Source organism: Mandrillus leucophaeus, unplaced genomic scaffold, assembly GCF_000951045.1.
Source record: "Mandrillus leucophaeus isolate KB7577 unplaced genomic scaffold, Mleu.le_1.0 Scaffold455, whole genome shotgun sequence".
Lineage (NCBI taxonomy): Eukaryota > Metazoa > Chordata > Mammalia > Primates > Cercopithecidae > Mandrillus > Mandrillus leucophaeus.
Window position 1 is genome coordinate 999,741 of NW_012104865.1, and position 13,471 is coordinate 1,013,211.

The 13,471-nt window shown below is 34.4% G+C and overlaps 1 protein-coding gene across 1 annotated transcript in view; it reads right to left on the reverse strand.

Annotated features, from left to right (window-relative positions):
* LIN7A (lin-7 homolog A (C. elegans)) overlaps window positions 1–13,471 on the reverse strand; it is a 154,344-nt gene that overhangs the window by 48,134 nt on the left and 92,739 nt on the right. The window contains exons 3-4 of the mRNA XM_011994386.1: window positions 7,916–7,987; window positions 5,393–5,602 (exon numbers count right to left, since the gene is read on the reverse strand). Coding sequence (XP_011849776.1) covers window positions 5,393–5,602; window positions 7,916–7,987 — 282 coding nt within the window. The remainder of the gene's footprint in view (window positions 1–5,392; window positions 5,603–7,915; window positions 7,988–13,471) is intronic.

Sequence of the window (13,471 nt, forward strand, 5' to 3'; positions counted from 1 at the left end):
TAATGTAAATATCATTAAAAACTATAAAGTACTAAATAAAACATATATTGTGTTAGATTTCTCATCTTTCCATTCAGAAAAAATGTCTTATGAATAGAGTACACAGAGCATAGGTAGAGCCTATTCATCTACCTCAGAGTGTAAGGTAGCGCGTGTGTGTTCAGGGGAGGGTTATATGGTACCCTCAGCAAAATCCTATTGGAAGACATAGAATCACATAGTCACAGACTTAGAAGGGACTTTGGGGCCAATCATTCCAACTCTCTACACAGTACTCATATTTTGAAATACTCTCATCAGGTGGTCTCCTAATCTCTGATTAAAACTTCAAATGGTGGGCATATTCTGCCTTATGATTCAGTCTTTCTCCATTTAGAGAGCTCTAAGTGTTTAAAAGCTCTTTATTATAATAAGATGACTTCCCCATGACTTTAAACACTGGTCTTGGTTCTGCCATCTGGTACCCCACACGATGGATGACAGCTGGAGACAGTCATCATTCCCTTAAATATTCTCTTCTCCACCCTAAAAAACTCAAGTCCTTCTTCAACATGTTCCTCATACACAAGGTTGCTCATCTCTGGATGAGCTTATTTTTCTTTGCAAGGATGGAATGAAGATCAGAGCACAATAGGGTGTGAGCTTAAGCCCAGGAGGTAGAGGTTGCAGTGAGCTGAGATCATACCACCACACTCCAGCCTAGGCTACAGAGTGAGACCATGAGAAGAAAAGAAAAGAGGAGAGGAGAGGAGAGGAGAGGAGAAGAGAAGGGAGGGAAGGGAAGGGAGGGAAGGGAAAGGAAGGAAGGGAAAGGAAGGAAGAAAGGAAGGAAGAAAGGAAGTAAGAAAGGAAGAAAGGAAGAAAGGAAGAAAGAAAAGAAAGAAAGAAAAAGAAAGAAAGAAAGAAAGAAAGAAAGAAAGAAAGAAAGAAAGAAAGAAAGAAAGAAAAGAAAGAGAAAGAAAAGAAAGAACGAACGAACGAACAGCACTCTCAAGAGCTGGACCAATTGCTTTCTGTGTTCTATATAAGATATTTATATCATAGCCCCTATAATCACATTATTTTTTGCCCCCCTCCCTCAACTTGCTTTATATTCCTCTTGAAATCAACATTGAAATTCCCTAATATTTTTTCCCCAGGCTTTGATATTTAGCTATTCCCCCCTGTTTCTGCATATATGTAGCTAGTTTTTTGGGGCACAGGAGCAGGACTTCATGAAGATTCTTATTAAAATAGGCCTATTGTACCATTCTATTGAGACTTTTATATCCTGACTCTATCACTAAATATATTTACTGTTGCCACTGGCTCCAAGGGTTGTTGGCTGCAACCCTTATAAACAGTCCTTGAGTCCTCTCTCAAAATTGCAGAGAAAAGCCCAGAGTTCTAGAATTGGATTAACTATTATTTGTGTGACTATGAACAAGTCACTGGGTCATGAAGTCTCTTATTTATGCTCAAGGTCATGAAGTCTCCTGAGCATAAAAGGGTGAAAAGGAGATCATTAGAAAGGTATAAATTCTTACTGTAACATTTTGACCTCCTATTAATGTTAAATTTTAATTCAGCATTCAGCTGTAAGGTTTCACTGAGGACTGACATAAGAAGTAGCCATACACCAAAGGCCTCTGTGTTTTCTGTGGAATTGTATTAGGTGATTCAATGTCTCATTTGTAACATTCCCATGGGAAATTTCTCTTGGTGCCTAGCGATAGAAAAAATTTTCTCTCCCAGTGATTGCTGAGCTGACATGAGTTTCCATCTGTTTTGACTTCTAAGAAGCTCGGAGGAAAAAATCAATTGTTCAATTGCTGTATTTTGTCTTTATTTTTATTTATTGATTTTCCCACCTTTCCATCACACTTCGTAACCTAACATTCCATGTTAATAGTTCTCTGTGTGTGTGTGTATATATATAAAATTATATACATATATATGTATATAATTATATATATATATTTAAGCAGACCCGTGACATATCCTTTTTCTAAATGCAGGCAAAATATAAAATTAGACAAACAATCAAAGATAAGCAGGACATCACATCAGATGTCTTTTCAGATGTTTAAATGTCCATGGAATAATTTCTTTACTTTTTAAATAGGGCAGAAATTTTTTTCAGGGAACTTATACTAAAGTAGTTAAGGTTTGCTTTAGCCCTCCAAAGCACTTCCTTTCAACATTTCTCAGTTTAGAATGGCATGTTCTGAAAATCTTCCATATTTAATCTCCTGAAATGGCACCTTATTTAAAGGCAGAAATACAAATCATTCGATCATTTGCTAATCTTTTCTTTTTTTTGGCCTTTCCATTACAGAGTATTTCTTTTTCATTAAATATTGTTACCTGCCTAGAATTATTTACACTGATAAAACCTCTGGGCTCAGTGTCTGTTAGAAGCCCAGAGTTCTAGAATTGGATTAACTATTATTTGTGTGACTATGAACAAGTCACTGGGTCATGAAGTCAATTTACAGAAAATTGCTTTTTGATGAACACCTGGTCAATATTAGGCATTGTTAAAGAGCATATAACTTACTTTTAAACAGTATAAAACAGTTAGTTTATAATATATAGTTTGACTATATGAATGTGTAATACTTTAACCTTCAAATTTAGGAGCTTAATAAACCAGTCTAGGGTAGTTAGCCAGCATTATATTGGAAAAGTAATACTCTAGAGGTGACCACTATACGAGCAGCTATTGCACCTACTTCAGTGAAAAAATGATGCTTTACTTACTAGCAAGAATATGTCAGAAATAAATTTTCTTTGGTGAAATTAGTGGCCCATTAACTAAGCAAGGTAAATGTTATAAATGGAACTTAACTGGTAAAATGAGAGATTTAAATATATGTGGGATATTACAATCTTGGAGACATTCCTCACCTTTGCATGAAGAGGATATAAAAATCTTATGGAGGCCCATGGCCTATACCATAGGATTGATGACCAAAGTTTGATCACTAAACTACCCTATTTTCAGCTGTCAGTCTAATAGGATTTCTGATTGTCTGATGTTGAATATAAGGGTAACAAAGTTGTCTCATTTCTAAGGTTACGATTAGAACACCTAAATGGACAGAGACCTGGGGATTTATCAAATTTATGGAAGGGGTTGTGAGTCGAACACTGCCTTCTTGCTAATAAATGTTTGCTAACATATACCTATATATGTAGCAGAATTTGCCGTAAGACTTACTTTTAACCTAACTAGCCAAAGCAGTATCACTGGGAGGTTGTTAATCCTCACCAACCTCAACCTTCACCAGTAGCCACATTTACCTGTCAAAGGTTTGTATGAGCAAATTAACACAGGATAGCTCTGAACAGACATTTTGCCTCATTTTATTCTTCATCACAGCCCTTTCAAATTAGTTACTATTCCCTTTTTTCATATAAGGGAATTCAAGTTTAGGGGATACTAATCCATAATAATCTGACTATTGAGTTGTAGAACCTTATGTGTTTGATTCCAGATAAGGTAACTGCCACCTCCCAGGTATATCAAAACATCATTGCAAGGAATGGGTAATTATGACATGCCTACAGAGTGTTCCCTGCAAATGTTTATGTTAAACAAAGTCTGTTTAGCTCCCTTATAGTTCAAAGTCAACCATGTATTAAATTTATTATATATATATTTATTGTTACTTTACACAATTATAATTACTGTTAATATATTTTGAGTTTTTAAACTTTTTATATTGTTTTTAAATCTATACCTTATTTGATTTATATAATCTATTCAGAGAAATTGCAAGTTCATACTCTGGGGCATAAGCCTCTGTGTGACACAATTGTGTGACCTAGTTCTGGAGTCCTCTACCAGAAAGTTAGACTCTGAAATTATCACTTGAAACATGATTTGAAAAAGTCAAAGTTATCTAAAGGTCAATAAAAAGCTTATCTCAAAACATTATTACATAGAAAAAACTAAATAGTTATTGGAATGCTGAAGTGATATAAAATATTCATGGGTTGAGATTTTTTATATACATTAGAGGACAGCAGAGTTGAAGGAATAGTTTTGGGTTCCATGAAACTACTAGTCAGTCTAAAAATAGAAAACAAATGAATAAAATTCAATATATGAATACAGAAGAATTTAATTACACAGTTACCAATAAAATATCATGTTCCAATTGCATTTGATTTTGGATATTGTGTTCCAAGCATAAATCAATCTGGTCACAAATAACTGAAATCTAGTTTATATATTAAAATCTTTAAGTTCTTAGAAAAAAGATCTTAGGTTAATAAAAGGTAACATTGATAAGTTTCTGTTTATATTTCTGAAATGTATGCTTTTAGGTAATTTATGTTTAATATAAGTGGAAGTTATAGGGAAAAAATTGTTCATTTCATAGGAAGCGATTTCTTTAGCAACCCCTTATTATAAGTGGAAGTGGTGGCATCCAGAGAATATAAGTTATGAGAAAATGTATAATCATACTTTTACTTTAAAATGTTAGATATTTTAATTTACTCTAATTACATTTAAAAACGAAAGCATATATTATGAATAGGTAATTTAATCAAACTCTTTTTTGGAGAAAGGCTAATATGTTTTTATTATACTATAGCTGTAGATCTGGCTTTAATAATTTTGGGGCCAGGCATGGTTGCTCACGCCAGTAATCCCAGTACTTTGGGAGGCCGAGGCGGGCAGATCACGAGATCAGGAGATTGAGACCATCCTGGCTAACATGGTGAAACTCCATCTCTACTAAAAATACAAGTATTAGCTGGGCATGGTGGCGGGCACCTGTAGTCCCAGCTACTTGGGAGACTGAGGCAGAAGAATGGTGTGAACCCGGGAGGCGGAGCTTGCAGTGAGCTGACATGGTGCCACTGCTCTCCAGCCTGGGTGACAGAGCGAGACTCCGTCTCAAAAAAAAAAAAAAAAAAAAAAAAAAATGTTGAGTGCGTTAGCCTTTTTCATATGTGTTATTATTATATAAACAGTAAAATTACCCTTCCTCTGTAATTAAAATGAAAAACCCACACACATTACAAAGTAAGGAGTTATGTCTTTATTCTTAAAACGTATGTATATGCTTATAGTAACTTAGGATAAAAAGTATCTCGAAATTACTCTGTTCTTGTAAATGTTACTTGGAGTATTATGGGAAGAAAGTCTGCTAGTTGGATTAATTTCCTGGGATGTTTTTTCAACTCGTTGATATTTATCATAACTGAACATAATGAAATGAGACATAAAAATTATATTACAGCTTTTATAGGTTTAATATCCATCAATGTTTAGAAAGCTGGTTAGACATAAAATTAATATTTGTTCTAGGATTTCAACATTGACTTCAGTAATAGCAGAGAAAAAAAAAAAGGAATGTGCTTAAGGAGAAAATCTCTGGTTATTTTATAAACATACCACGCCGTTCACTGATAGCAGCTGGTCTCCTCTTTTGAGGCCTCCGTGTCTTTCAGCGACCCCTCCAGGAATGATGCGAGAGATATAAATGGGGGAATTTTGCTCTTTTCCTCCCATGACGTTAAAACCAAGGCCTTCATCAGTCTTTGGCAGTTCAACTACTCGAGGGTGGGAGTGGCCTTCGCTAGCTGCAAAAGCTGCAACTGTTGCCTGAAAAAAAAAAAAAAAGACAGTCTTTTGGTAATAAAATGAGGGAAATAAGGCTAATCATATGCTTTGCAGTGGGTAGCTCAGGCAACTTCTCATATTTTTATAGTATTCTCCTGCGAAAGAAAGAACACAAAAAGCAGAGGCCTTTCTTCATTTAGATGCCATCTAGGATTTCTTTCTTTGGTAAAGTCCCACTCATCTATTTCCAGCTTCCTAAGGCTTATCTGGTATGACAAAATTTTCCTGTTTTCATAAAAATCTTTTCCAGTTACCTTGGTTAGATGCAATTCTTCCTATTCCTGGAGTCCAAATAACTTTGTTATATGTATTATCTATATTATAATTGTTTTATACATATGTTGACTATGAGCACCTTAAGAGCAGAGATGGTGTCTTGCACTCTTTTGTATGACACACAGTCTAATCTGGTGCTTGTACATAAAAGTTCATAAGTTTTTTTTTTAATAAATTGAAGAGCACTTATATATATACATACTTTTGAATACATATGTAATCTTGCTATTGCCAACCCAAAAGCTTAGCAAATTTAACTTTTTTAAAAAATTAAGGATGCCTTAAAGAGAATGAAAACTAAAATAAAATAATAGATTCAAACAGATTATTGTTAGTTTATACCAATATTCCTTACTATTATTCCATACTGAGAAATCTTATCAGGAACAGGATTTTGCTTCCTATATTATACATTAATATTTCAATTATTATAACAAAATAGGCAATATGAATAGTCAATGGTTTTAGGCCTAGATATACAAAACACCATTTAATATGGACATAATATGTTTTAAAATTCATGTACTGATTTCATTAAATGAGTTCAGGAAAACAACTTACCATTAGTTCCCTCTAACCCCATGGAAATAAAATGACAGCATTTAGGTAGTTTCTATCAAGAAATGATTCCCTGCCTGCTTATTTTTCACTTTTATTAATTCACCTTGACCACAGTTGATTAGATGCCTACTATAAAGTGACTTACTCAAGACTGTGAAAATATTTATTCCCAACAACTGTACATTCGTTTCCACACACAGCATTATCACATCAATTTAGCATTACGCTACTGTCTGCATTTAGTGAAACGTAGTGAATGACATGAAAACAATGGCTTCTTTTTAGCTACATGCATTTGCTCATGCAAACCTCATTGTCATGCATAGATTTTAATGGCTGACATGGATGCAATGCAGACAGCCCAGAAACAACCAGAAAATATTGTGCTATTGCAACATTATGCTGCTATCCTGCTGTTCTACATGAATAAGAAATGAGAATGGTAAAACACTACACAATTCACTTTCCCCTTAATTAAACCACGTAGGGATCATTTTTCTGTGTGTGTTCCACTTCAGTACAAGCAAAGCATGACATAATGATAATAACACCCTTTTTTTCCCCGAGTTTAAACAAAACAAAACAAACAAAACAAAAAAACCTTACAAATCTACAGTGTTCAGTTACAGAGTAAAAACTAAAAACTCAAGAGAGAAACTAAACAAGCGTTGATGTAACACAAAGGAATTAAATGGAAAATTCTAATCATTTTCAATGGTTATTTCTTATACATTATTAGAAAAATAAAGTATTTTTAAAAGCAAGTCATGTTTCTATTATAACATTTGTGTGTTTGTAAAAGAAGAGCTGCATCAGTGATTTTAGTTTAAAATTGGTATTTCCTAATGGCCTATTTTCCTGATAATTTCACCATCCTCTTGATATAACATTTCCATTAGTAGGGTCTCTACAATCTCTGGATTTGAGTTTTTAAAGGGCAGATGTGGTCACTACCACAAAAGGTGACAGGCCTCTTCTATAGGTCAATGCCACACCCTTTCAGCAAGTTACCCACTGCTCAGCTGAATACGTAGAAGTATCCTAGATCAGTGGGTGTCAGGTGAATTCTTTTCCTGTCCAATTGAAATCAAATCTTTAGACCGGTGCAAATAAATCTTCATGCACTGAATACAATACAGGTTCTTTCGGATCAGAAGAATGTGTCAGAAAATCATATAGTATTTCCCACAATGAACCAGTAGATTTGCTTGTGCCAAATGGACATTAAGTGAGTTTAATGAAATCATTCTCCTTTCTTAAGCTACAGAAGCAGCAGAAACGTTCAATTTTCCATTAGGATTTTTACCTGAGAAGTAGTACTGGTTCTAGACTCTGGGCTGCCACTGATGTCTAAATTCTCTTACAGTGTACACACGAGAATACCTGAAACACACACGCGCACAATCAATTACTAGATAACTGGAGTCAAGTATATTTTTAAAGTTACTCAAGCCTTACCTTTGCTGTTGCCCTCGCACGGAATTCAGGACAGCCATTAACAGTTATCGTTTCATGCATATATTGATACACCTAAAATGTTCACATAAAAAGAAGAATGTGTAAGAACATTAAGAATAATAATTCTTTTATTGCAGAAAGAAAATTACATTTTCATTGTAGGAAAAAACTTCTGTATCACAAAATAAAATAGGTCTGATGATTAGGAATGTACCTAATAGCACTCCTTAAACAGAAGATATTATTACTCATTGTGATTTTAGATACAATTACAGAAATCATTAAAATGTAGTAGAAAAAAATTGTTTCTTGTAAACTGCCAGGGATGGGATTATAAAATCTTTGTATCCATGGTAAAAATAAATTGCTTAATCGTAAACAAAGTACAGAAAAAAACCTTAAAGGATACCTTGAGGAAAATGTTTGGAAAAAAGTAACAAGGTTAAATGTGTTGGACTATATGTTCATTTTGGATTTAAATAGTAAACATAAAAATTTATTCCATAATGCATAGCAATAAAAGTCCATTTGGTACTAGGCTAGAGTATTTTTGGGGAGTGATCCATTAGCTATTTCAGTAAAAAAGAAAAGGGAAAAACTGCAATTGAAACTTTAAAGGTTCTTTTTTCTTCCTTTCTATTAATCTTATTTTACATGCTTAAGTCAAAAATGAAATAAGTGAATTCAACATTTGATTAATTCACCCATTCAACAACTATTTATTGAGGGTCTGGGACTAATCTCTTCCCTACATTTTTGACTGGCTCATAATTTCTCAGATACATTTGGTTGAAGCGCCACTAAGGCTGACTCATCTTTCCCAGGTGACCTGGTTAGAAGGAAATTGACAAAGTAGTCTGTACTAAAAAGGGAACAGCGCAATTCAGAATCTAACTTTTAGCTCTGAATCTCCACCTAACAATTATGAGGCGTTCAATTTCTATGGGAAATCTGAATGGGGACAGGAACAAGTTTCCAGAAGATCATTTGTGGAATCTGAGATATGTTACTGTAAATTCTCCAGGTTACCTGAACAGCTGCTAAACATACTTGCAGGTTATTTCCTTGGAAATGCATTATTTTATTTCATAGAGACAGCCTTTCCAAAAATAAATTCCACTTATTTGCTCTAATAGCCCATTTCAGAGGAGGATTTTCCCTGCCCTGCTTCTCTTGTAACAAACTCTCTCAAATCTGACCCTTCATTCCACCCTAGCTCATTACCTCTCGCTGAAAGCATTGCATTAGTGTCTTAATTGGGTCTCCCTGCCATCAAACAATACACACTTTGGTGATCATCAAGTACCTACCCGACCATGTCCCTACTGTGCTCTTGGCTGTCTGCTGCCCTTACTGCAAAGGTGATTAGGGCAAATACCTACAGGAGTCAAGCCACAGATAATAATGCAGAACTCAGTCTTCTCTCTAGTTCTATTTTCCTGTTTTCTTTTCTCCACCCCCACCATTCCTCAGACACACCGAACTCTCCAAGTTACCCAGGTCTCGGCAAATGCCGTTTTCTCTGCTAGGAATGCCCTTCCACCTGGCAGACTCTTATTCATCCAAATTTAATATGATGATAAAAGGTCAAATTCAAATATTGTCTCCTCTATTAAATGTTTTCTGCCTCCCTCAAGCAGAGTGAGTCTCTCCTTCCATAGTTCCTGGCCATCTGAATTTGTTTGAGGTTATTTTGGTTAACATTGCCAGGGAAAGTGACTTTGCCTGCACCCAAGGATGTTTATGAAGACAATCGTTCAGCAAATAATTGGACTACTGTCATCAATTGATTAAAACAAAAGGTAATTTTGTAAGTGCTGGAGATAAAGTAAATACCTGTAACCTAATAAATATCACAAATTAAGAATAATTAGCCTTAAGATCCCAAATTGATTTTGAATTAAAAAGTGGGATAGTCAAGGATCAATACTGTATAGTAGATAATTTCACAGACTCTGGAGATGGCTTGGAAGCAAACCTAGCTGTGCAATTAAATTGTATCATGTTTGTCAGTTACTTACTTTCTCTGATCCTCAATTTACTCATTTTAAAAATGTGCCTTAAAATATTAAGTAACTTCTAGGTCTGTTATGAGGAATAAATAAGAACAGTTTGCCATGTGTAGTGTGTTTCCAAAAATTAGCTATCATTGTTATGCTGTTGTTGGCATTTCACGTTTCTCATCTTATTTGACCATGGATCTTTTGGGGAAAATCTCCTAGGACGAGCAGTTCGTGAACACTCTTTACATATAATTGATCAAGGGCTGTAGTTCTCAACTGAGGACAATGTTGCCCTCCAGGAGACATTTGGCAGCATCTGGAGGCATTTTTGGTTATCATAAATGGGTAGGGGTGGGATGCTACTGCATCTAGCATGTGGTGTCCAGGGATGCTGCTAAATTACTACAGTGCACAGTGAAACCTCACACAACAAAGAATTATCTGCCAAAATATCAATAGTGCTGAGATTGATAAATTCTGATCTAAGGAATTAAGCTATACCTTTTCTTCTTATATGTAATGATTAGCAAGCCGTAAAAACACACTTGGATAGCACCGAGTAAAGGCAATTGTAAAACATTCAATAAATATTTATTGGAGTAAATTACTATAATTCTAGTACGTATTTCATGAGAAATCACCATGGACCAAATGTAATACTAAGCATTTTATATCTATGAGCTCAGTTAATTCTCTTAACTTATGATTTGGGCCCTCTACACACAAAGACACTGAATCACAGAGGGAGGAACATACCGAAGACCACACAGCTAATTTGTTGCAGATTTGGTACAGCACCTCATCTCTATCTCCCTTCAAAATCTTTCCTCTTTCAACCATGTCAGACTTTCTTATATTAAAACAGCATCAGATCGCTACTATTTTGGCAGCATCAGTGTGAACAAAAACTTACAGGTGTTACAAGCATTTCTTTGTACTTTGAATAAAGGAATCTAGGTTTTATACAGTGGATACAATTAAACAAGTGATGGCTGCAAATATACAATGCAACAATTCTGAAACCAATAAATTCATTAATCCAGAGTGAAATATCATTTTAATCTTCCTTTATGATGATAATATATGAAGATTTAATGGAATGAATTCAATATAATTGCCAGTCTTTTTTTTTTTTTTCTACAAAACACAATAGATTCTGATTAGCTGGTTTTCAAAAGTGAGCTGAAGAGGACATGATCTGGTTGTACAGTCAGATCAAATCCTGGAGATCTTAATTCTACTTCCATTAGCTGTGTCACCTTATGAACTTCCTTAGCCTCTCATTTCCTAAGGCACAAAATATATCCACGCCTGTCTTACTTTTCAAAGACAATTTTTAAAGTATTTGTAAAATTTTGAAGAAAGTTGTCATGGAAAGCCGGAGTATTTTACCAGATACCCTGAGAGAGTTCTTAAAGGGAAAAGAGAAAATAGTTATATGTCCTTTAATGAGGGGCTTATTAGTGGGACTTATAGACTCCTGAATCCTTTGGGTCCCAGAATGTATGATAAATTTCAGCTACAGCATTTGTAAGCACATTTCATTGGTAAAATGGGTTTAGTTCCTAGTGTAAGCCAAATAACTGATAGAAACTTATAAGGGTTTTACTTTATATTTTAGCATTAGTAATTTCCTAACCTTGAATAAATCACATAGATGCAATAGCATTTTGCATGGTTAGAACTTATTCCAAGCTACTGAAAATTGAACAAGATATATTAACTTAAAAAAAGCAATAAAATTATAGTGAGTTGGTTCAGAAAGTTCATTTTTTCATTTGTTCAGCTAACATTCATTTAGGAGCAATTCTAGTCAATGTGTTAGGCACCTGGGCTAAATTATGAAAGTAAAAAATAATGGTTGTTTTTAATTAATATTTGAAACAATATTAATTTTCACTATAGAAGGGCTGTTTTCAGTTTTTTAAGTGAAAAATTTCCATTTTATTTTTCTTTGTATTTAAATGAAAACAGAATACTTTTTCTGGATGGAAACTTTATCCCTGAGAGAATAACAAGTATAAATGAAATCCAAGCTTCACTTTAATTTATTTACCAAGTTTGCATACACAGGTCATGCAAACATTACCACAATATAAACTTTACATTGTATCGTTCTTCTTGATCTTGAAAACCCTAATTGGTACAGAAAGGTAGGTTAGGGATGACAGCCTTTATTGTGAGTTTCTCATTCTGGATCTCTTTTCTATGTGACTTTAAGTAACCTACTATCTGTGTACCTTAGTTGTCTATTATGTAAAAGACTATATTCAAAGAGGCAATCAAAGAAGATAAAGTATGTGACTTCATAAACCACAACCCATTATTCTTATTATGCTTTCATTCTAATAGCTGCTATTATTTCTATTATTACTATTATATACATACACAAGATGCAATTGGAAAAGTGCCATTAGAATTTAGTTGCTTAGCCAGCAGCAAGTTTTTAAAAACCTTGAATTTAAAGCTGGATTTTGATTGTTCTTTCTTCTACTTTTATAGTAGAGGTTTATTGCCTTTTGTATTTTGATGTTATTTAAAACTTTCTGCTGAGGCAGACACTGGATGGACTCATCTCACACAATCCCCAGTTTCAATCCCCTTCTCCCAGTATTGTCTGATCATATGACACACTTCTGTCCAATGACAATTCAATTGGAAGCAGGTGAGAAGCTGCTAGGAAAGTGTTGCTCTCATGGTGAAAGTGCTGTCTTTTCTCTGTCTTCTACTTCTTGTCTTGTGTGTGGATATTATCAGCTGTAGTGGTAACCTTCAACTTCAGAGAGAAGGACCAAGGAAGTGTAGGGATGTCAGTTCTGATTACATGGAACTTCTAAATGCATGCAAACACCTGCCTATCTCTGAATTTCTTATAACGAAGAAAAGCATTCTTGTTTAAGCCACTACAGTTGGACTTTCTGCCAAAAAAGTTCCTGATTGCTATATTCCTCAAGTAAATGTTACATAGAACTATGCTATCTTTAGGGTCTCTTTTCTTCTGTTCCTTCCAATTCTGAAACTTATAATTTTGCCAATCAGAAATTAGTACAAATTGGTTAATATGAGGGCCTACAAACCAAGAAGATAGCCTAAAATCATAGTAAAAAAAAAAGAAAAAGAAACTTTAAAAAACACCGTTAAAAAAATGAAAAGACAAGCCAACTGGCAGAAAATGTTTGCAAAACATATATCTGATAAAAGGCCTCATATCCAGAATCTATAAAGAACTGTCAAAAGCCAAAAAGTAAACAACACAATTAAAAATGGGTCAAATATTTGAACAGGTACATTATCATGGAAGATATATGGGTAGCAAATATGAAAAGATACTCAACATCATTAATCACTTGGGAAAATTCAAATTGAAACCATACTTAGACACACCTACACACTTATTAGAATGTGTAGGTTAAAAAAACATACTGACAATATCTAGTGTAGGTGAGAATGTTGAAGAACTAGAATTTTGTTTCTTTTTTTGAGACGGAGTCTCACTTTGTCACCCAGGCTGGAGTGCAGTGGCACTATCTCAACTCACTGCAATTTCTGCCTC